Here is a 25,043-nt window from a genome sequence, read left to right on the forward strand (position 1 = left end):
TAAAGTCTTCCAAAGACCCCCACGCAATGGGATTTGCTCCAAAGGGAGCATGCAGAAGGTTGCAGATCTAAAGCGGGGGTGGCCAAGCTGTGGCTCTCCAGATGTCCATGGACTACAATACCCATGAGCCCCTGCCTGTCAGGGGCTCATTGTCATCATAGTCCATGAACAACTGGAGAGCCAATTTGCCCCCCCCTGCTCTACAGCTGGATGTGCTCCCAAGAAACCCCACAGCTGGCAGTAGCTCCAGGGGCGCATTTCCTAGGGTTCCCAGGCCCTTCCTGGTCACCCCGCGAGTAAAGGATGGGGGTGCATGGGTAGGGTTGCCACACCCAGCTTGGAAAAACATAGACTTGAGGGTGGCACCTGGGCAAGGACAGGGACCTCAGTGGGGTCCAGCGCCCTAGGGCCCATCCTCCGAAGTCTCCCGTTTTATTTTGCCTCTCCAGAGCCACTCTAGTCGGGAGACGAGCTGTAACTGCGGAGGCTCGCCCGGTCGCGCCTGGAGGCTGGCATCCCTCCCTGACGCAGCTCTCCGCTGCAACGAGCCCTGCCCTCCGCGGCGTCTCCGCCCCCGCCCCAGCTGCAGCCTGACCCGGCGGGCGGCCGATGGGGGGGCTCCTTTCCCCCCCCCCCCGCCCGATCCCGTTTCCTTGGCAGCGCAGCCGGCGCGCGCGCGCCTCCAAGTTCACCGGGGAGCCAAAGTGCGCGGGATTGGTGCCTCCATAGGCGGGCGCCGAAGCGCGCAGCACTGCAGTATGAGCCGGGCGCGTTTCCTCGCAAGCCGGCGCCACCATGCTCCCCGCAGCTGACGGCCCGGCTTGGCTGGCGGCGCCGGGAAGGAGCTACTGGGCCGCCGCCGCCGCTGCCGCTGCCGCCGCGCCCCCCGGCCGGTTGGTGTCGTGCGCCGAGGCCCGCGTGGCCTGGGCAGGGCGCCCTTTGCGCGCTCCTTGGCCGGCTCCCCCCGCCGCGCCCCGGGGCGGCGGGGGCGGAGTCTGGGCCGCCCCCTGCCGGCTCTGCCTGGCGGAGCAGCTCCGCCAGGCCAGCCAACCAGGCGGCCGAGGCCGGGCAGCCCAAGATGCGGCGCTGATCGCCGGCCGGGCAGCAGGTGCCTTTCTGCCGCCGCCGCCGCCGCGTCTCATGATGTGCTTGGAGAGCGACGGTTCGTCGGGCGGCGGCCCTCCCGGCTGCAGCGGGCGCCTCCGCGTTCCGGCGGCCGGCGACGACGAGGACGAGGACGACGGTGGAGGCGGAGGAGGCGGCGGCGGGGATCGGGGCGGCTGCTGCGGGCGGAGCGGCGAGGTGCAGACCCTCTCCGGCGCCGTCCATGCGCCCGGCGGGGCCAAGAGCGCCGGCGGCGCCGAGCGCTCCAAGGCAGGCGCGGCGCCCAGCTTGGGCAGAGCCCGCGTCGCCGCGGCCGCCATCCTCAGCGTGGGCAACGTGCTCAACTACCTGGACAGGTACACGGTGGCAGGTGAGTGCGACCCTCCCCGCCCCTTTTGCATCGAGGGCTTCGGAACCGGCTTCCCTGCTCTTGTTTCAGGATCGCTGCTGTGGCATTTTAACCAGTACTATCACGGGTCTGTTCCCCCGCATCCCCCATCGCCCCCTTCTTTCTCTCCTTTCCAGTTGCATATCCCTTTATCCAATCGTGTCCTCCTTGAGTCTCCTTTTCTTTTATCCTGCTGGCTCTTTCATTCCCCAGGCCTGTTCCCCCCATTCATTTCTCTTCCTCCATTCCATCCCCTCCTTTCTGCTCCATCCCTCCCATTTCCCCTCTTATTGATTCCCCCTCTCCAGACAGACACCGCATCTCCCCTTTTCAAACCCCCCCCCCCCATTTCGGTCCCCTTCCCTCTGCATGGTTTCCTCCGGGCGCTTCCGCCCCTTTTTCTCTCCCTCTCTCCCCTGCGAGCGGTCTGCCTGCTCCCATCTGCTCAGCCTCTGTCGCAAGCTGCTCAACGTAGCGGCTCCCTTGGCTACAACCGGGACCTGCATACAAAAGCCACCTGGCTGGGGAAAGAGCGAATGAGATCGCTTGGAGCCTGGAAACCTGGCAGCCTCCTGGGTTTTAGGATGGGCTTTGGGAAGGATGCTTGGAGTAGAGAAGGATTGGTACTTTCCACAGAAGGGGGCATGCTTCAAAAATCCAGGATCTTTTATGATGGACTTGTACTCCCCCACCCCCTTTATTTTTTTGCTGGCATTTTCATTGAATATTGATACGAGTCTGAGTCCAGGCAGGCTGGCTGGAGGTTGGCTCCAGAGCCCGAATAGCCCCTCTGCTTCTCCGTCTAGAAACCGCAGGCAGGTTGAAAAGGTCCTAGGAACGACCCCTCTTTTTCTACACCCACACCCTCCTTGACAATTATTGAACTGCAGTGCTTTAGGTAAAAATGGTGCCGTATAATTAGCCAGCTTTGGAGACATTGTTTTCCACACGGCCTTGAACGGGGATCAGACTTTGCCGGGGGAGGGAGGAGAGAATTGCCTAGGGAACAGCTTTCCGCTGCTTTTGCCGCGACCACTGAGAAGTCCCGGTGCGTTTTGCAGATCTCAGATTCTTGGAAAGGGTGCAGCGGAAAAGAGAAGAGGCCGGAGCGGCTGCAGGCTATCTGGCTGTTCCAAAGGTAACCGGTGCAGCTGCTTCTAGCGATAAGAGACCCTTTGGAAATCCAGGGCGAGGCATCCTTCTCTTTTCCCATTTACTGGGAAATACGGTTTGTGTCACCTACACTGGAAGATCCTTTTCTTGTCTCTTCCTCTCGCACCCTTGGCTGGTTCTCTGAAACCAAAACTGTGTGGCAGCAGCGGCCTCTGGAAGGCTTTTTTGAGCACTAGGGGGTAACTTGGAAGCAGAGCTCCTTCCGACTTAGGGTTCTGTTTTTTTACCTAGAGAGGGAAGAAAACAGGCAAGAGGATGGGAAGAATGAAAGGGGCCAGCACAAGAGGGCCCGTCTGTGTCTGTCTTTCCCCCTCCTCCCAAACAGCCTCCAGACGTCAAAAAATGGAGACAATAGCGTATCCCGCTTTGCAGTGTAATGGTTCGATGTTTCTCCGTCTGCCTGGAGCAGTGCATCGTGGAGTGGACAGCTCACCAGGGTGGGGGCATCCTCACTGGCCAGATAAAATGCCTTTGGCCTACCTTGCAGGGCCGTCGCAGAGCAGAATGAGAGAAACGTGTGTGTTTCCCCCCTAGCTGGATCGCGCGTGGCAATAGCTGCAGGCGTTCCTAGTCTAACGGCCTGTATGTTTTTGCCCCGCTTCCAAGAAGCTTGCAGCGACATTTAATCCTGTCCAGCAACGCTGTGGGCTAGCTCAACCGGAGCGATATCGAGTTCACAACTAAATTTGGACACTTTGTGCCCCCGTGCCGGTCAGGCACACTGGGCAGCACCTTCTTCAATGCTCAGCGTTTATCTTAAGACCACCGAGGGGGATCAGGGCTGAACCCACTTCGCTTATTGGGCGTGCAGATAAAAATTCACCCGTCCCCGAGTTTTCGGTGGTTGCCAAATGGAACTGGGCCAGTTTCTTATCCAGCTGCTCCGTGGAGGCAGGGCTGCTCACACTGTCAGGAGCAGAGGGGGCCGTTGCTTCCAACCAGCAATTAGGCATGCGCATACTTAATGTCGTTAATATTTATAAGATCTGTACCCTGCCGGGCAGGGCGGCTCAGGAGAACCTCCCCGAAAACAAACCGCTCTCAGAGGCCCTGCTCCACGTGCTGCTGAAGGTGGAGACAGAATATCCATAATGCCATTAACATACGCATCGAGCTGGAGAAATGCTCACTGTCAAGTCGCAGGTGACGTCCGGTGACCCCTCAATTTTTGAGGCAAGTGGCAAAGGGACATGGTTTGTTGTTGCCTGGATTTCTAGCAATCCTGGATTTCTTCGGCGGTCTCCTGGGCATGCTCTGCTTTGCTTCTGAGATTCAGCAACATTGGATTGGAGGGGGCCATCCAAGTCCAGGCCCCGCTTGCTTAGATTGCCCCAAAAGACCATTCCTGGAGGGAGATGTCCAGTAGTGATTATTAACCATGACAGATAAATTAGCTCCGTGTTCAGAGGTGGTGTGCCTTAGAATGCTGCTTGTGGGGGCAGCAACAGGGTCAAGGTTTTGGCCTTGCCACCCAGAGCAGAGGCCTTCCAGGGTCCCGGGTTGGCCATCCTGGCGTATACACATCCTGTCTTAACACTTGCTAAAAAGCCATCCCCGGATGCAGTCACTGATGAACGTGTGAACTCACCGCTTGGGTGTTTTTGAGGAACGTGGGAGAAGACTTCCAAGAAATTGTGTTTTTCAAGCTTTGCATTTTTAATTAATTTTTAATTAAGCTTTTGCATTTTTCAAGTTTTGCATTTTCCTGCAAGGAACTGAAAAACAGAGAGAAAGAAGATTGGGGACAGGTGGAGGGGGAAACCCATTTTGGAGTTGTTGTTTTTTGCTTCCCATGCTGACACCCCCCTCCTTTGGGTTTCCAAGGAGAAACACACATGGCATTCTTCTTCCTATTATTATTTTTGTCTCTTCTTCTTTTTCCCTCTTCCCTAGCTGCTCCTGTCCGTTAGAAACGAGAGCAGGCAACTTAGCGGAAATGGAGAGTTTGTGTGTGGGGCGCTTGTGATACACGAAGCGGCCATTTTTCAGGATGGTCAGGAAATGCCTGTGTAAACAGACACTGGATGGGTATCAGGCTGATCTGTGGAATAAGTGGCATCAGAGATCATAGTGTGTTGTTCGTATTGTTCTTTGCGAGTCAGGCCTCTGTTGCTGGAGGCCTTTAAAGCCGAAATGGCTTTGATTTGGGGCGGAGGGGCCTTGTGTCCATGGCAGGGCGTCTGCTTGGCATGCAGAAGGTCTCGGGTTCAATCCCGGGCTGCTCCAGTTAAGGATCAGGTCGCAGGTGATGTGAAAGACCTCAGACAGTAACTGACGTTGATGGGCCAGTGGCCTAGTTCAGTATAAGGTGGTTTCATGTGTTCATGTGGGCAGGTGCCCCATGGTTCTGATCTTGCTTCCCCCTCTTTCTCAGAAAAGTGGAGCAGGAAACTTCTCGTCCGCTGTATTTTTATATCCGATTTTATGTCCATTTCCAAAATATGGTTGCTTTTATTATTTTGTCGGTTCCTAAGGCATGGATACAACACCTGCTGCTTTCAAGGCGATGGACTTGTTTTCCAGGCCGCTATCCTCTTGACTTGTCCCAATGTTTTGATTTCAACAAGTAGGCCTCCCTGAGATGTGTTATTGTAGCCAAAGATTTCAGTTTAACCTCTGAACTTCTCTTGCCTCAAAAACCTTACGGCAGCCTTTTTCAACGTTTTGACTGTGGAGGAGCCCCTGAAATATTTCTCAGGCTTTGGGGAGCCCCAGAACTGAGCTGGAAGGGGCCCCGGAACTGGGCCACGCCTCCCTGCCATGCCCGAGGAGGACTGGGGGTAGAGGAGGTGGTTTTAAGTGGGAGAACTCATCCGTGCTCCATTCCCTTTCCCAGGCATGGTAACCACACAAGAATGCCACCCCCAGATCAATGGAAGCGGGCGGTTCCCTGCTCTCGTGACATTAACGTAGGATGTAGGGCAGGGGTAGTCAACCTGTGGTCCTCCAGATGTTCATGGACTACAATTCCCATGAGCCCCTGCCAGCGAATGCTGGCAGGGGCGCATGGGAATTGTAGTCCATGAACATCTGGAGGACCACAGGTTGACTACCCCTGATGTAGGGGAAAAGCTGGAGAGACCCTGGGGAGCTCTCAGGGAGCTTTCAGGGAGCCCTGGTTGGGAATCCCCGCCCTACAGGGTCGCCGTAAGGCAGCCGTGACTAGTCGGCAACTACAACAACAAAATAGCCCTGTGAGAAAGACAGTCACCCAGTGAACTTTTGTAGCAGAGTGGGGATTCGAATACAGGTCTCCCAGACGGTAGACTTGCACTCTTAGGTGAGCAGCTTACCATATTGCAGTGGCTGCCGTGGGGGAGGAATCTGACATGGCGTCCGAGCAGTGTCTGCCCATCATTAGAGTGCAGAGGTATGCTGCGGAGTTTCCCTTTAAAAAAATAATCATGAGGATTAGAACCTTGAAGCTGCTGTGGAACGTGACCATTGGCCAATATAATTGGAATGTGACTTAAGGTCAGCTAGCTTTATCTCTGCAAATGGAAAGGCAGCCACCCCGAGGTAATGAAAAGGTTAATTAAAGGTTACCTCCCGAGCCTGTAATATTTTTGTTAATCTGTTTACCCCCTCCCCCCAGTTTCTAATTTGGAATCGGTGATTCAGCATGTTTTTGGGTTGTTGTGTTTTTTTTTTTTTTTACTAACCTGGCATCCAGCTCCAGACAGGTGTCAAGGGGTGTGGTATGTGTGTGTGTGTGTGTATTTGTGTGAATCAGGTCACCAGGTGAAAAATCCGGTTTGTAGCTCCGAACAGGTGGTAATTAGCAGATGCTGCTCTCTTAAACCTTCAAAGCACATTATGCTCGTTAATAACCCCAGAGATTTGCCATGCGCGGGCACTGCCCCACTTGGAGAGGAGGAAGTGGAGTCATCGGTTGGGACACGGCCGAGGCCTCGGATACAGCGTGTGTCAGAAGCAAGATGAGTTTCTGCCTTGGCCACATCCTTGTGTTTAGCAGATAAGTCATAGCTAAAGTTGTCTCGGCAGTGCAATTCAGGCATTTGTGCGTTGTTTCCTGATTCCTGGTTTGCAGTGTTGCCTGTTGACTTTCGGCTACAAGGGACAGAACGTCAGGCAAGGGCCCATTCCGCACACGTTAGATTAGCCCAGGGGTAGTCAAACTGCAGCCCTCCAGATGTCCATGGACTACAATTCCCAGAAGCCCCTGCCAGCGAATTGTGGTCCATGGACATCTGGAGGGCCGCAGTTTGACTACCCCTGGATTAGCCTTTTTCAACCTTTTGGCCGTGGAGGAGACCCTGAAATAATCATTCAGATTTCGAGGAGCCCCGGACGTGATGCCAGCGGGCCACGCTTCCCTGCTCCCTCCCTTCGTGCCCCCAGAAGTGGCATCAGCTCTTGCGTTAATGGACAGGCTTCAGGAGGATGAGGGGGGGAGAAAAGGAGGTGGTTTGGGGTGGGAATAAGTGGGCAGGCTCCAACCCCTTCCAGGCAAAGAAACCATGAGGGAACTTATTTACACTTGGGATGGGGGGAACGGGAGGATCGGCTGGCCATGGGTTTGAGCCGTGAACAGCAGTATTTCTACCCAATTGTGGGGTCTCCCCGCCTGATTTTACCCTTTGTGCAATGTCTCTGTAAGCAGTGTTCTAGGGGGCAACACCCTGTCTGTTCTTTAGGCCGTAATGCTTTGCGTGTGTTGCGTACGTGTTGTCGCTAACAGAGTTGTGGTAGCTGCAGCACAAAGTTTTCCCTCGAAGGGAGAATTCCAGTTGTCGTTGTAAGGATGCCACTCGAGCGGTACAGCCAAGAGATTTCGAGGAATGTGGCCTAGATCTCCCCTCTCCAACACAGCTATATGCAAATAAATAAAATACCCACGCGTGGATCAAAAAACAGTCTGAATGCTCAATTGTCCTGCAACTAGGCCATTCTCTAATCAAAGGCCTTGTGGTACTTTAACGCATTTATTCCCAGCCCAGATGGGATGGTTAAAGCAGTACAAAGTAGAATTGATTGCTCAGAGTACATTAATATATCTTACAGAATCATAGAGTTGGAAGGGACCATAGAGGCCATCTAGTCCAACCCCCTGCTCAGTGCAGGATCAGCCTCAAGCATCCATGATAAGTCTCTGCCCAGCCACTGCTTGAAGACTGCCATTGAGGGGGAGCTCCCCACCTCTTTAAGCAGCTCATTCCACTGCTGAACTAGACTAATGGAATCCTAGAGTGGGAAGGGGCCAGACAGGCCATCTAGTCTCACCCCCTGCTCAGTACAGGATCAGCCTCAAGATCCATGATAAGTCTCTGCCCAGCCACTGCTTGAAGACTGCCAGTGAGGGGGAGCTCACCACCTCCTTAGGCAGCCAATTCCACAGCTGATCTCCTCTTCGCCTGCTTGAGGCCGTGGGAGCCAGGAACATGAATCCTGCTGAGCGCCATCTCTGATTGGGCCAAGGGGAGGCAGTTATGGTGGCAGCCAGGAATGCAGAGGGAAGAACCTGGCAACGAGCCATCCCGGAAGGCCTTCGACTCCTTCTTGCGATCTCCGCAGTGAGAGGGGCAGGATTATTTTGTTTTTTTGCCGTGGCAGCCAGCAGCGTCTCACTCTCTCTGCTTGAAGGACGCAAGCTAGTATTTACTCCTGGGCTCGTTAGTATCCCTAAACTGTGTTTATCCTTGTCTACCGAATGCTTACTCAAATAATACCTTTTAGCCCCGGGGCTTTTGAGACATAAAATTTGGCCCTCCGGGGGATGAAAGTTCATAGCTGCAGGGCGGACTCTGAAGATGCCAGACGGTGTCCTCGGCTTCTGTGCCGAGGTGGTGGCTGGCAATTTCCCCCAAATTGCTTCTGGTCTGGACACAGAGATCCGTTCCCTTGGGGAAAATGGAAGGTGGACTCTACGGCTGCCTGCCCCACAGAGGTCGCTCCCCTCCCCTAGCCCTGTCCTTCCCAGGTTTCACCCCCTAGATCAGGGGTAGTCAAACTGCGGCCCTCCAGATGTCCATGGACTACAATTCCAGGGCGTTCGCTGGCAGGGGCTCCTGGGAATTGTAGTCCATGGACATCTGGAGGGCCGCAGTTTGACTACCCCTGCTCTAGATCTCTGGGAGTTTCCCAACCCCAAGTGCCACCCCTAGGAAAAGCCTCTCCAGAAGCTTGTGTGAGCACCGATTGTGATGTGTAGGGCCCATCGATACCTCATCTGCATGAACGGTAATCAATCAAGATGATTTAAAGTGACACAGCTCCCCAGGGCAGCTACTGTTCCTTTGGGCAATCGACCCCTCTGGCCACCAAGGTTCCTTAAGGGGACAGTTGGGAAACCAAATTAGAAGCTAAAATGGATTGGCGGTTCATTTTGGACAGATGGCCGAAGGGAAGCGAAATCCAAATTACTTCAGGGTTTAGGGCCCAGAAGAGAACCAACCTGTCATATTTGTTCCATCGTTAGTTCCTGAGAGCCAGTGGGGTGTCCTGGTTGAGAGTGGTGGCCTCTAATCTGGTAAACTGAGTTTGATTCCCCGCTCCTCTTCCACAAGCAGCCAGCTGGGTGACTTCCGGCAAGTCACAGACCTGATAGTGCTGCTCTCACAGAGCAGTTACACCAGCTCTCAGGTTGCCTGTTGTGCGGAGAGGAAGGGAAGGCGATTATAAACCGCTTTGAGACGTCTTCCGGGAGAGAAAAGCAGGGTATAAAAACCAACTCTCCTTCTTCTTCTACCCTGCTTTGTTCTGCCCAGTGAGGACCTGCAACGGTTTGCCAAATTGGGTTCCTTGCCTATTCTTACCCCCCACCAACCTACGAGGTGGAAGGTGGAGAGAGGCTGGCCGTAACCCCTACACCGCAATGTCTTTTGCTTTTGGCCCTTCACGCTTTGTTCTGTCAGCGCTTCGACAGGAGCCGTGCTCCCTCTGGGTTGCCAGCTGTCCGGCGTTGACGCTGCTCTTGGGCCCATAGTGGCGAGACCCGCCGCTGGTGAGCCTTTTTCACCGCTCGAAAAAGAACTCCACCGCCTCCTCGGGTGTCCATTTGAGGCACGAGAGCTGAGAGCCAGACAAAGGAAGCCAGAGATCCTCAGCTGCCACCCCTACCGAGAACGGAAACACCTTATCCTGGAATATCCAGGCTGTCATGTCTTGAGTCTGTGCCAAAGCGGCACTGCCCACCCCCTGCCCTTTTCCTGCCAGGCTGAGCGTGGCATTGCTAAGGAAGGAAATTGTGAAGGATGTGAGACAGCCGGTTGTCATCCCAGGCAATTAGAAGCCCAGGTGAGGGACTGACGGCACAGCGACATCCTCGAGAAACCTCTTGACACGGTGCTTTGTTGTTTTTTTTTTTTAAATAAAAAAATCCCTTCTCACGGATGACGTTTCCGGGGAAGTCACGTTGCTTTCAGGGCTCTGGAATGTTGTTTTGCAACACACGTTGCTGTTGACTCACGTGCGGCGTATCTCTTTTCGCGATTCCTCTTGCATTTTTCTCTGGGTTGTTGACTCCGTCGAGGACAATGCCGTCCCGCCCAGCCTTCAAGGAGCTCTGAGTGGCGTGCGTGGTTCGTCCTCGCTCGGTGTGAGGCAGGTTAGGCTCTGAGAACAGGGCTGACCCCAGATCACCTGCTGAACTTTGTGGCAGTGGGCGTTTGAATTCACCGGTGTACCGTACCGCCTCTCGAGCCTAGCTTTCCGTTTCTAAAACGTGCTCTTGCGACAGAAAGGCCAGCCGGCTGGAGATTCTCTCTTTGTAGGGCGATCGCCATGTTCTGGCTACGTTTCCTGTTTTGAATCTGGGATAGTATTGCAGGAATGCAAGATGACCCTTTTGGATTGACGCCCAAAGTTTGTATAATCCACCAGGACCTGTTTCCTAATCTAGTGGCGAAAGGCTCGGGGAGGTTCCCCCGCTGGTGCTCTCCCCAGTGACAGGTACTCAAAGATATATTGCCTCTGGGCATGGAGGCTCTTCGTGGGGATTAACTACTGGAGGAGGTCCTTCCTGAACGTCCCTCTGTGAAATGCTCGTTTTGAAGTCAATAGGATGAGCGCCGGTCACTTTCTTTTGTTGGCTCTGAATCCATTGAGTTTGAGGAAGACGGGCTTAAATGGACGTTGAGTCCACTGTCCAGAGCAGCCCAAAGAGAACTCCAGCCACCACCTGGACGCTGGCAGCCCCAATGATATAGGCTAGGCGAAGAGTAAAGGACATGCCCAAAGGTCACCCTGAATGTCAAGAAGCGGTTTGATCCTGCATTTCTTTGGTACTAGATTAAAGCTTGATTTGTTTTCTTAATTTATACTCTTCTTTCTCCTCCTTGGGGACCCAAAGCGGTTTATATCACCCTCACCTCGATTTTATCCTCAAAACAGTCCTCTAAGAAGGTTAGGCTGAGAAAGCATGACTGGCCCAAGTTCACCCAGTGAGTTTCCATGGCAAAGTGATGATTCGAACCTGTGTTTCCCAGATCCTAATCCAGAGGGGGGCCCAATGGCTCTCCAGAAGTTCATGGACTACAATTCCCATGAGCCCCTGCTGGCTGGCCATACTGACAAGGGCTCATGGTAACAGTAGTCCATGAATCTCTGGAAAGCCATGGTTTGGCCACTCCTGTCCTTCCACTACACCATGCTGGCTCCTTTTGTATACCTCTGAGCTGAAACCAGATTCAGAGTATCCTTAGGTCTTTTGCTCTGCAATGCATGGCCACGTGCAACGATTAAATCACTTCTTCGCTATAGGGTTGCTGCTTAATTTGGCTTTGCAGAAGCAGATAGCAGCTTTTAAGGCTCAATTTGAGGAATCTTCTTCAGAAGGTTGTGGAATTTCCTTCCTTCTCCTACTGGGTGGATGCTCAGAGGCGAGGCATCCTGTGGGCCCCTAGGCAGCCAGTGAAGAGTTGGCAAATGGCTCAAGATCCATTTCAAATCCACCGCCTTTTTAATTAAAGGAACCTCATTAACTTCTGGTCCCATCAAATGAATAATTCAGTTTGGGGAACTTGCTGCCCCAAGATCTAGAGATAGCCATTAGCCTAAGTAGTTTTAAAGGGGGATTAGGTAAATTTGTGGAGGCTATTAACTAGGATGGGCTTCAAGGAACCTGCTTGTCCAGAGGCAGTGTACCAGTTGCTTGGGATGGGGCGTGGCAGGAGGATGCTTTGGTCTCTTCGGCATCTTCTTGGCTACTGAAGAAAACAGGAAGCTGAGCTAGATAAGCCTGTGGTGTGATCCAGCAGGCCTGCATTGAGCCGGGCCTGTAGCAGCGCCATTTGACTGGCACCTGGTCAGTGGCACCTGTGTCAAGCATCCGGTGGTGCTGTCTAGAAAGATGTGCTCTGAAACGCGTCATGCTCATTGCCTGGCGACAGTGAGTTTCTGGAAGGCACCCATCTTCTACCTCCTGATCACCAGCAATCCATCAGTTTGTACCTGATACATGTAAGGATGTAAGAAGAGCCCTGTTGGAGAAGATCAGTAGTCCATCTAGCCCAGCATCCTATCTCACACAATGGCCAAACAGTACTTCCTTTTATCAGTTTTAACCCAATTGCTCATTAAATTTATTGAATGGCCACGAGTTCTCGGATTGCAAGGTAGGAAAGGCTCTGTTGTGGGAAAACTTTATTTCCCCCTCCTGGCCTTTGCTTGCGCTAGCCTTTAATTGTGCAGTGTTTTTGATTACCCCCCCCCCCAAAAAAAAAAGACGTCTAAAGCCTAACCAGGTAATCCTTAAATACTCGCATTTTAGGCCTTATTCGGGGACTGAATGCTGCAGCAGTGACTTGGATTCTCGTGCTGTAATGCCTGCCCAAACTGCTGACTAACTTTCCGGGTGATGTTTTTTTCGAAGCATCTGCCGCTCGGCTTCTTTCCTGCAGATGTAGGGCTTACATTGTTAACTGTATTCTACGAAAGGCTGAACAAGCGGGTTTGCCTGTGGGTTTTGCAACCCGGGAAAGTGCTGATTTTGCATTAGGAAAGTTAAAGGAGCTTCTCCCACCCCCTTTCTTTTTTTAGGGTGCTTGCATAAGATCGCAAACGGCGGGGAGGCCTTGCGGGAGGCGGGAGAGAAAGACCTGCTGGAAGGAGAATCATAAGATTCCGGATTCTGTGCCCAGCGTTCTGCGGGTGTTGCTCGAAAAGGAAGTTTCTGCCACCTAATTTGGCCTGCTCCGTTGAGTACAGTGCTGGATATTGGCCGCAGGGTTGGCAGCTCTGGGTTGCGAAATACCTGAAGATTTTGGGGGTGGAGCTGAGAGTGGGCAGGATTAGCAGCAGGGAGGGACCTCAGTGACCACCCTCCAGAGCAGCCATTTTCTCTGGGAGAACAGATCCATCTATCCATCTATCCATCCATCCATCCATTCATCCATCCATCCATCCATCCATCCATCCATCCATCCATCCATCCATCCATTCCTCATCCAGATTTACATACCGCCCTTCCCTACGGCTCTGGGTGGCTTACATAAAACATATAGAACATTTACATGGAACAATATCAATATAACGATAAAGATATAACAGATATCAATATAACAAATAACAACAACATCTCAGCTAGAACAGCATCTCAACAAACAACTTTGACAAGCCCTCGGTAGTTGCTCTGGAGAGGAGCTAGAATTCCGTGGGATCCCCAGGTTCCACCTGAAGACTGGCATCCCTGATTGGCCTATATCAGAACTCTCCAGGTCATCTACTTGTAGTCAGGGTCATAGTCCAGATTCTGAACAGGCACGTTAGGATTGCTCTCTGAAAGCCTACACTTGGTCCCTCTGTTCATCTTACTGTTCCTTATTTTCCTTGTGTGGCTAACCAGGGTCTATTCTGCACACAATAGATAATGCACTTTGAATGCACTTTCGAAGTTGATTTTCCTGTTCCGCACAGGAAAATCCAGCTGCCAAAGCACATTGAAAGTGCATTATCCTATGTGTGCAGAATGGGAGACCCCTGTTTCACTTGAGGAAACCAAGGGGCCCTTGAGTTCAGGTCCGCGTTTGGGTGTGATGCATTTGACTGTGCAGGGGGCAGAAAACATAAGAATGAAGACCATGTTACTCTCCAGAAGAATCAAAGGAGAGCCGATTGTGCCACACGTATCTAAAATCTCGGAAGCCAGCTTCACGTAGCTCCTTTTGCCTCCGATGTCAAAAGAGGCAGCAGCAACAGGCCTGAAAGGGGAGGCCGAACGTTGCTTCTATTTTTGAACGGGGAGGGTTGGAGAGGGAGAGGAGCAATAAAATGGCCTTTGTGTGAGGAGCTGTGGTTATAAGAGTATGCTGTAATTGCACACATCCTCTCCAATGACATCCTGAGCATATTAATGTATATAATTTGGAATATATAATTTAGATTCTGCTGCAGTGTTGTCACAGTTTTTAACAGGGGGGAGGGCCCTGCCTAGTGAAAAGAATTCCCTTTTAAAAATGATATCCTACAGGGTGTAGCCATGGGGAACCAGGGTGTTCGTGCATTTGCTAAAGGCTTGGGTTATAGGGTTGCCAGCTCTGGGTTGGGGAATACCTGGAGATCATTAGGGTGGAGCCTGGAGAGGGCAGGATTTGGAGAGGGGAGGAGTCTCAGTGGGGTCTAGTGCCATAGAGTCCGCCCCCCGAAGTAGCCAGTTTCTTCTAGGGGAACTGACCTCTGTCAACTGGAAATCAGTTCTAATACTGGGAGATCTCCCTCCGTCACCTGGAGGTTAGCAACCATACTTGGGCATGATTTGAACAATCCAGAGCTACAGAGCTGTTTTCTACTACTTCATATGCATAGGAACCAGCGTGGGATTGCAGTTAGAATGTCAGAGTGGTCAAGGCCAGGCTCCGCTGAGTGACTTTGGGCCAGTACCTTTTCCTCAGCTTGACCTACTTCGCAGGGGTGGTGTTTGTGATGATAAAATGTTAGATGGAAGTAAATCCTTACAAGTCCCTTTGCTGTCATGCTTCACACTTCTCTGACTTGACTCTACGGTCTACAGAAATGCAGGATTTGATACTGGATGAAAAATTCAGCTCTGTGAAATTCTTGGCTCTCTCTTAAAAATAAAATACAAAAAGAAAAGAAAAGAAAACCCCAACCCCACCAAGTTTCTAGCCCTCATGGTTAGGGGATGTCCTGGAACACCAGTGGGACAAGTGGCTGAAACAGGTCAAGTTTCGCTGCATAGGCTGGTTTGCTCTTTCCCATCGCTCCCTGGGGCAGAATAGATTATGCAGACTAATTTGCAAAAATAATATATGTAATTTAACAAGTTGCCACACTTTTATCCCACCCTTCCTCCGAGGAGCTCGGAATGTCTTATGCAGTTCTGCCTTATATAATATTTGCCCGGTTTTGCATAATTTATGCAGGTTGCCCCAGCTGCATTTTTGCAACTGAAAAGGGCAGCTGAATTTCCCTCTACAAAACTGAGCTAGCTGTTTTGTAGATCAAAGTTGGAGTCCAGGGGATCCTTTAAGACTTACACGGTTTAATTCTGGGTGCAACGTTTTGTGTGCCTGTGTGCATCCTCAGATATCTGGTGAAGCATGCATGTACACCGATCCTCACACCCAGAATTGAACTTTGCTGGCCTTCAGGATGCCCCTGGACCCCAGGTTTGCTTTGTTGCTTCAGACGAAGATGCCCACCCACCTGAATCTAGCTGTCTTTTAGCAAGGCACCACAGGGTTCTGTGTGTCTCTCGTCCTCCTGTGTATCATTGGTCACCAACAGTGGTGAGCGAGGAGGCCGGAATCACGATTAGGATGTCAAAGCGGGTAGAGGAGATCACAGGAACCTGGCCATTTTGACAACACCATGTAGCACCCTGACTCATGTGACATGCTGTTGGCTTTTTCCTTAATGAACCCCTCCAGTGTATCAGTAATGAACCCCACCATTGCCTTTGTACATGGCACATTCCACGGATACTGTAGAGCAAAAAAAGAAGAGCAAAAAAAGAGAACGTACTTCCTGGCTGACTCCTGCAAACAAGTGTCCACTCTGACAAATCTCTTTTAAAATGCCTCTACGATTGAAACAAGAGCCTCTTGTGGCGCAGAGTGGTAAGGCAGCAGACATGCAGTCTGAAAGCTCTGCCCATGAGGCTGGGAGTTCGATCCCAGCAGCCAGCTCAAGGTTGACTCAGCCTTCCATCCTTCCGAGGTCGGTAAAATGAGTACCCAGCTTGCTGCTGGGGGGTAAACGGTAATGACTGGGGAAGGCACTGGCAAACCACCCCGTATTGAGTCTGCCATGAAAACGCTAGAGGGCGTCACCCCAAGGGTCAGACATGACTCGGTGCTTGCACAGGGGATACCTTTACCTTTACGATTGAAACTGTGAGAATTCCTACTAACCAGGAATATTCCAAACCTTCCAACTCCAAAAGTGGGACATTTTCACCAGTTTTTTGTTTAAAGGACCCAAAAGAGGATGGACACCCCTAAACCGGACATGTCGTCTATAAAGAAGGCATCTGGTAATCTTAAATACTCTCAGTTCAGCAATAACCCTTTTAAGGCATGTTCTTCTGCTTTTTCTTAAAAAAAGAAAAAGATGGCACATTCAGCGAGGCACTTCAGACTGGTGGTTTTTAAATGCCGGTTCCTCTGGAGCCTTCCCCAATTAGAGGACATACAGCTTCCCCAGCGTTACTGAAAGTCTCTCAGTATACACAACCACAGGAGAGTGCTTGGTGTTGTCGAGGAAGAAGAAGAATAGCTGGCTTTTTAATTCCTGCTTTTCAGGACCTGAAGGAGTCCCAAAAGCAACCTGCAAACACTTTTCCCTTCCTCTCCCCACAACAGACAGCCTGGGAGGTAGGTGGGGCTCAGAGAGAGTTCTGTAAGAACTGCTCAGTGAAAACAGTTCTAAGAAAACTGTGACTGGCTCAAACTCCCCCTAGTAGCTGCATGTGGAGGAGTGGGGTGTCGAACCCGGTTCTTCAGGTTAGAGTCTGAAACTCTTTAACCGCTCTTTAATCACTCCAGCTTGCTTAGTTGTAAAGTTTAGCAAGCAGCGTGAAGCATCTTTTCTTGAACCATAAGAAGAAGAAGAAGAAGGAAGAGGAGGAGGAGGAGGGGGGGGGTTGGTTCTTATAAGCTGCTTTCTCTACCCAAAGGTGTCTCAAAGCAGCTTACAGTCGCCTTCCCTTTCCTCTCCCCACAACAGACCCCCTGTGAGGGAGGTGAGGCTGAGAGAGCCCTGATATCACTGAAGAAGAAGAAGAGTTGGTTCTTATATGCTGCTTTTCTCTACCCAAAGGAGTTTCAAAGTGGCTTACAATTGCCTTTCCTTCCTCTCCCCTACCAAGGTCCCTCCCCTCCCTAAACCTCACTCTCACAGGCTCCGCCCTCAAATCGCCTGGTGTTTCCGAACTCTCCGTTGGCAGTCCTACCAAGGCAGTGATTGAAGGTGGGCCTGCTCCGGGGGCAGAGAACCCATGGCATCTCCTAAGGATACCGGCCATGTTCTCCAGAATCTTCTGTGGGGTTCAGTTGTTTTGAGGCAGAGGCGCAGGGCTTCTTCAGCAGCCCAGCCGATAAGCAGACGGATTCCTCATAGCATGACGGCTTCACGGGGCACCAAATCTGCTGCTCCTGCCGAGCCCCCTGAAAGGCCCAGAGAGGCTTCTCCTGGTAGCACGTGGGACTCATTTGGGCCCGCCTGCGAGCAGGAGAGCTAATTAGGGGCCAGAGCAGTTTGCAGCCCGCCCAATTTCACGGGGACTTGGAACAACTCGTCAACAAACAAAACTCTCTCCTTTCTCCTTCATCTCCAACCTCAAAAATAAAACACAGACGCACACAACTATCTAGAGAGAGCCCTGCTTTAAAAAAAAAAATGAAAGGGTTGCTCAAAACGGTGTTTTCTTTCCCTGTGGTCTTAATTTGTTTTTCTCTCCGGTAGTTTGGATTCTTTGCAGATTACAGGTTGGCCTGTGGAACGACGGTTCCCTCAACGTTGTAATTTTGTCGTACTCGCAAGCCAGCAGCGGCCTCCTTGCGCACTGGCGCCGCGCTCGCTACCAGCCCGCTCTGGAGCGCAGCGCATGCTTTGATGAATCCCGAAATAGAGGGTCAGAAAAGTACGTTGCAGGCGGGAGTGATGGGGAGAGGGGACCGACACGGGCCGTGGCACAACATGGAAAATGTGAAGTTGAGACAGATCACCATGTCTCCGACAGGCGGAAGCTCTTCTGGGTATTAGGTCAAGAAAGGTCTCCCTCCGGACCTTCTGCCAGAACTGGTTGTAACTGGAAGTGCCAGAGATGAAACCTGGAAGCTTCTGCATGCTAAGCAAATGTTCTCCCACTGGCCCACTGCCCTGACATAGGTAGCCCCAGCAAGGCCAATTCTGTCAAATCTGGGAAGCGAAGATTTATGACAGAGATTCTACAATCCTGACACAGGGCCAACCCTGACTAGTATTTGGATGGGAGACCTCTAAGGATTTGGGTGGTAGTTCCTCCAAGGAACACCAGGGGGCATGACGCAGAGGCAGGCAATGGCAAAACCAGCTCTCAACACCCCTTGCCTGGCTGCCAGACAGTCTTTGAATTCCCTGGTTACACTATGGACATTCCACACAGACTTGACTTCTGTAACTCCCTCTACGCGGGCCTGCCCTTGTCCCTGATCTGGAAATTGCAGCTGGTGCAGAATGCGGCTGCAAGGGTCCTCACCGGAACACCTCAGAGGGCCCACATCCAGCCAGTGCTAAGGCAGCTGCATTGGTAGCCAGTTGTGGTCCAGATCCGGTTCAAGGTTTTGGTTTTAAACTTTAAGGCCCTTCGCGGTCTGGGACCCACATATCTGAGGGTATCCTGTCACCCTATGCCCTATCACCCTATGCCCCACGCAGGGCTTTACTCTCTGCGGGTAGTAACTTGCTGGTGATTTCTGGCCGCAGGGAAGTTCATTTGGCCTTGACCAGGGCCAGGGCCTCTGCTTTATAAGCAACGCAGAGCGCAGAACTTGGTTTTTAGTTTTGAAAAGCCAAATTATTTTCTTTTATAGGAAAATGAAAATGTTTGCGTATGATTCACTGGGAATACTTAGAACTGCTTCCTAAACAATGCCTCGCTAACTTCTAGCAATCTGAAGTATTTTCCAAAGCCTGCATGTTACCCTTGTCTTGATCGATTACATTTGTGCAGCACAGCCGGGAGTCGTTCTTTCTGTCCAGCAGCCAGAAGTTCTAGCTCTTTAGCATTATCCAGGGTGCACCACGAGGAGGCGAGCTAGAATGGAACCCTTTCTGAGCATGGCCCTGCTGCAGAAACAGCTGTTGTTGTCTCAGTGACTCTTAGCTTCGTTGCAGCTCTGTAGAACCTGTGGCTGTTGTATGCAAGGGTGGGAGGAGATATTCACAACTGCAGGCTCTGGCCGTGACAGGTGTCTCCTGGGAGATCCTGTGCAGAAACTGGTTTCAGCAGAGATGGCCTTAATTACATTTCCCTTACAAAGAGCCCTGACAGGCAAAGGAGATAAGGACTTCTAGAAGGCAGGGGGAGCAAATAGCTCACTCCTGGAGATGGAACTGGTGCATTTCTGTCTTTCTTAACGGTGAAGTTCCTCCTAATGGAGATGTACGGCGCACTCTGTTCTCAGCAGGGGGTTCAAAGCTGCGCCGTGAGCAATGTCTGCAGCATTTTACCTACACAGGGCAGAAACTGGACACGAGCTGGGAATTCTGCCATCATAGGAATGCATCCAGTTGCCTTCTCCTGTGTTGCCTAACCCTGAGCGATCTGCTCTGGCTGGAAGCCACCCTCCAAAAGCCAGGGAACGCCTCGCCCTGGACCTGCTGCCTATTTTTAGCAGAAGGGATTGCCCCTGGGGCCTTCCGCGCGCAAGGCAGGTGCTCCGCCCCAGAGCTTGGGGGTCCTGCCAGAGAAGCTAGCAAATTCGACAGCCAGTCTGTCCAGCCGAGCTGTTGTCAGCCTCACCAGATCCCACCGAGCATGACAGAAGGATGACCTTAGTGGGGTCAAAGCGAGAACCATGGACAGCAGACCCAAAGAGATGAGGACGGGAAACACAAGATGCACTAGATCAGGAGGTGTGCTTTAGTGATTAAGAAGGCATGAATGAAACCTCTGTACCACCGAGCAACATTACCGTGACACCCCGTGGCCCTCTTAGTGTGGGGAATGTGGTATCCTGATCTCATGGGTCTTGGGAGCTAAGCAGGGCCAGCCTGAGTTCTAATCAGTTAAATTTTGTGTTTGTGTGTGTGTGTGGGGGGGGGGGAATGATGTAATTATGTTTGGGAAAGGCAGTCCTTTATGAGCGTGCGCCACTTTATCTATCAAGTCATGATCCTTTATTTGTTGTTGTTATGTGCGAAGTCGTGTCTGACCCATCGCGACACCATGGACAATGATCCTCCAGGCCTTCCTGTCCTCTACCATTCCCCGGAGTCCATTTAAGTTTGCAAGATCCTTTATTAGTCTAGCCCTGTCTGGCCCATTCTTGCTGGGATTGTTTCTTTGGGGTCTCAGAGACCCTTTGCAGTGCTTGCCGACTGTAATCCCCCGTGGAAGAATGCCGAAGTTGGAACACGGAATTTTCTGCAGACAGATTTCTAGATGGTTTAAATTCTAGATGGTTTAGTTGGTAGCACCCAAATAATGCAGGCCCTCCAGTGGTACCTTGGTGGTGGTGGACAGTGCCATCAAGTGACAGCTGACTTCCGGCAACCTTTTAAGGTTTTCAAGGGAAGAGACATTCAGAGGTGGGTTGCCATTGCTTGGATCCACGTCATGACCCTGGACTTCCTTGGGGGTCAGCCCTGCTTGGCTACCAAGATCTGCTGAGACAAAGCTTGCCTGAGCCCTCCCAGATCAGTGGCACTTAGAATCATAGAATCATAGAGTTGGAAGGGGCCATACAGGCCATCTAGTCCAGCCCCCTGCTCAACGCAGGATCATCCTAAAGCATCCTAAAGCTTGAAAGACGGGTTTATTCTAGCGAAGGTTATGTATGTGATGACGTGAACTCCGACTACGTTGGAATCAATCTTGGCCATCTTTTCAGGTGCCACTGGACTCCTGAGAGCCAGCATGGAGGAGTGGTTCAAGAGCGGTGGTTTCTAATCTGGAGAACCGGGTTTGATTCCCCACTCCTCCACATGCAGCCAGCTGGGTGACCTTGGGCTAGTCACAGTTTTCTCAGAACTGTTCTCGCTGAGCGGTTCTCTCAGAGCTCTCTCAGGCCCACCTACCTCACAGGGTGTCTTTTGTGGGGGGAGGAAGGGAAAGGTATTTGTAAGCCGCTTTGAGGCTCCTTCGGGTTGTGAAAAGCGGATATAAAAAAACAGCTTCCTGATTCTTTTGCTGCATGCTCCCTCCCTAGGATATACACACATGGAACCAGACCATAAGGAGTCTCAGCCTTCAGCGCTGCCCCTGATACTCCACACCGCTTGGGGAAAAGCAAGGGATGTGTAACTCGATCTGGCAAATATAATAAGCTTGTGCCCTGAATTGGCACATCTTGCTTCTCTGTTTCTCGTTCCAAGTTTGATGCAGCCTTTGGTTAACTGGACAAATGAGCTGTCATCTGCTATGAGAATCATCAGTGGCTAATTAGCATTTCCCCTTCATGTTCTGCGAGAATGTTTGTGGGAGGGGAGGCAGGGCGAGCGGAGGCTTGTGGCATTAACTGTATGCGACGGGGGCGAGGACGAGGACGAGCGATCCAATTTGCATCCCGCCCTTCTGCGAACGTTCGCCAGGTGGGCTCGCGGAACCAAGCCCGCACAAAGGGAACCGTCAGATGGCAAAGGGAGGGCTGGCGCCTTCCCCTGTGGCTGGCGGGTGCTGAGGCTGTGTGTTGTAGTTGTAGTTGTTATTATATTTAGATTCCCCCCCCCCCGCCACGCCCGAAGCCAGTCCGGCTCATGGCGGTTTACAGTAAAAGAACAAGAATACAATATACGATATAATAAAACAACAGTGAATCTCAACAATAAATCTTGATGACGGAAAAACAATCTCCCCCTGTCAGTCCCCAATAGGCACCGTCGTCCTCAGGAGAAGAATCCATGCCCAGTTGAGAAGGGCAATGTCTCTGTAGGCCTCTATGCGGCCTATATAGGGAGGGACCCGATCTTCCAGGCCTGGCTTCAACCAAATGCCTGGCGGAAGAGCTCCGTCTTGCAGGCTCTGCGGAGCAAGGGCAGCCAAAGGGAACCGTCCTTGGCCCTCGTTTCTGTTTCTGGCAGCCTCCTTCCTGTCAGGGCCGGGATGACAAATGGCGGTTCTCTGAAAAATGTAGGGCTTGCTGTCTGCTGAGCTGGCCTGTCTTCTCCATTGCCCTGATGGCTAGACCAGGACTTCCTCCTCCAAATTCCCCTCTTCAGTTGTGAAATTGACTAGCCCCCATTTGGAAGCAGATGGTGGTCCTGTCAATTTCACTCCCACATTTTATTTATTTATTATTTAATTTATTCCCCGCCACTCCCGGAGCTGGCTCGTGGCCGGTTACAGACATCCGATAAAATCCCATTAAAACCCCCATTAAAAGGACACAGATCCCGAGACATAAAATCACATTAGAAAAGAGAACATGGCAGAATATCACCCCATCCATCCCTACCTTTAGAGGGGGGAGGAAGGAGGGTTGTGATGACTCCAAGTTGTTGGTTTGCGCACTATGGGTAGAAAGGAATTGTTAATTATGCCCCTCCTTACGCAGTTTAACCCTCTTGAAAACATTTTAAAAACACGCTGAGGGCCTAATATGGGGACATCTTCAGGATGATGGACACAAGCAAATCGCAGATACGATTGCCAAGTTTTGTCTCGGTGCGATTCGCAAATGCAAAAGCTTTTCTCAATAAGGGAATTTTATTAACTCTCTTCTTTGCGATTACCATATCTCTCATTGGAGCCTTTTTAAATTATTCATTTTTCATCATTGACACACGTTATTAATTAATTTTAACGTATCGACGCCGCCCTGATTTAATTTTTATATGCTCTGATCCGGGACACTTAGGCGCTTTGTTTCAACGTGGATGGTGTAATTTTATCCAGTTGTTGAAATTTGCTCGTCAGTGGGCCATGAATAAACCAAACTCCTAAGGGCGATTTTTCTCTCTGTTATCCCAGCTGCCAGAACAAAGTGAATTTTTGTATACTGGGCTATGGCCGATCTACTTTCCTTGCTTTGGCCCACCAGAAGATCTCTTCTCAAAGAAGAGAAATGGCCTTCAGGTGGGACCTAACAATCCTCTGGGTTTACAGATTATCCCCAAACTACAGAGATCAGTTGCCCTGAAAAAAATGGATGCTTTTGGGGGGTGGGTCCCCTGTCCCCAAAGAGTCCTCTGTACTCCCCAGACTCCATTCCCAAATCTCCAGGAATGTCACCACTCCTTGGCCAATGGATCTTCACGTGTTGTTTCTTCTGGGGGTGGCAGTGGCCATCACCTACAGACTGCTGGTAACGATAAAAAACTGTCAGGAGCGCCAACAGCGGGAGGGGGTTGTCATCAGATGTGAGTGGGAAGGTGTGGAAGTCCTGTCCACACTTCCCCCAAACTTGCTTTGGAGATGATCTTCCCACTCACAATTGGAACTGGGAAGGAAAGCTGGAAGGTTGCCCAAAAGCCTTGATGGTATTGCGGGGAAGTCAAAGTAAAAAAAAATGTTACAATGAGTGTGCAGTGGCCTAGAGAAATTGGTGGTGGTGGGGACGACGACAGAGGTATAGTGCCAGAGCTCCATGTGGAAGCAGCCAAGGACCGTTGCTGCCCCGGTTCATAGAATCATAGAGTTGGAAGGGACCTCCTGGGTCATCTAGTCCAACCCCCTGCACTGTGCAGAACACTCACAACCCTATCGCTCATCCACGGTAACCTGCCACCCCCTTGAGCCTTCACAGAATCAGCGTCTCTGTCAGATGGCTCTTCAGCCTCTGTTTAAAAATGTCCAAAGATGGAGAACCCACCACCTCCTGAGGAAGCCTGTTCCACTGAGGAACTGCTCTGCCAGGAACTTCTTCCAGAGGTTTAGACGGAATTTCTTTTGAATTAATTTAATCTCATCGGTTCTGGTCCGTCCCTCCGGGGCAAGAGAGAACAACTCTGCTCCATCCTCTATGTGGCAGCCTTATAAATACTTGAAGATGGTTATCAAATCCCCTCTCAGTCATCTGATTTGATCACCTATGCGCGATCACAAATCCAGGGCGGATGAAGTGCACAGGGCCAAACACTCTCATGCAAGAGCAGGAAGAGGCGGGGCAACCTGCCCCTACTCATACTCCAGCCTTCAGGCCCGGTGCAAAGCTTCCAGTGAACCAGTTGTAAACTTCTCCTTCTGCAGTAGAAAACATAGGTAACAAACTGGCAGAGCTGAACCAAGGCATAATAAATAAGAGATGTTTCTTTTCCTGTTCTGTTGTTTGCTTTTTTAATACCTTTTATAAGATATTGCTCCTCCCACACGAAGTGGGGCTCACAGTGGTTCATAACAATCATGATAAATAAACGTTTTTATGTCATCATGACCTACGCCGAGACCCACCTTGTCGGTGGGAGGGGCAGTACATAAATTGAAATAACAGCGTAATAATACCCCGCACTGTCGCTCCTTCTTAAGAGACGATTCATAAAACTGGCCAAATTAAAATGTGCAAACGTTCATTTAGTCAGAAATTTTCCATCTGGCCTTTCCGCCCAAGTGCGTGTCCCCAGGGTGGCAAATGCCAAACGGTAAAACATTTTAACATTTAAAATAAATCATAGATACGACGATTCAATAAGAAGCGCGTGATAGAGGCGTACAAACGCAGGCAAAAGGCCATCCTGGTCAGTCCCGGGAGGCTGCGATCTTTCGTGTGGCTGATCAGCCTTCTGCGGCTGATCTTTGTGCCATCAAGAAGCAAAGCCTCCCAGAATAGTAACAGGCCATCGGCTCCTGTCAGTTCTCCCCAGACTCACCATCACTCGGAGCACTTTGATCATCCTAATTTTTCCAGTAAAATACGGGAGACGGGGCTGTGTGTGAATCATCCTTCGCTGGCCGTCTCCATGCATCTTTCCTTGCTTGATTATTTATGAGCTCTGTTTGGTTTGGTTTAAAAAAAACAACAACACAACAGTCTAGACGGAGAGGCCATATCTAGGAAACAATGAGGCTGAAAACTTGCCCTCTTGGTATTGTCTCTCGAATTCGGAAATTCGCGGAAGGAGGAAATGTATTCCTTGACATTCTCTGGCATTAAAGGAGAAACGCACAGCTCCTGGCCTTGTGTTTCTCCTTTTGACCACCAAAGGCTTTCGAAAGGGCAGGTTGGAAGTTATAATGGATTGTCTTTAAAAAAAAAAAAACTGTTTTGGTTTGTGTGTATGCAGTACTGGAACCTGACTCCCAAAATGACCAGTGATGGTC

At 51.2% G+C, this 25,043-nt stretch overlaps 1 protein-coding gene across 2 annotated transcripts in view; it reads left to right on the plus strand.

Moving 5' to 3' along the window:
- Positions 1 to 690: 690 nt before the first annotated feature.
- Positions 691 to 25,043, plus strand: part of SPNS2 (SPNS lysolipid transporter 2, sphingosine-1-phosphate) — a 93,746-nt gene continuing 69,393 nt past the window's right edge. For both annotated transcript variants that reach the window (XM_077311682.1, XM_077311683.1), the window contains exon 1: positions 691 to 1,474. In XM_077311682.1, coding sequence (XP_077167797.1) covers positions 796 to 1,474 — 679 coding nt within the window. In that variant the 5' untranslated portion in view covers positions 691 to 795. The remainder of the gene's footprint in view (positions 1,475 to 25,043) is intronic.

This window comes from Paroedura picta, chromosome 15 (assembly GCF_049243985.1).
Source record: "Paroedura picta isolate Pp20150507F chromosome 15, Ppicta_v3.0, whole genome shotgun sequence".
NCBI lineage: Eukaryota > Metazoa > Chordata > Lepidosauria > Squamata > Gekkonidae > Paroedura > Paroedura picta.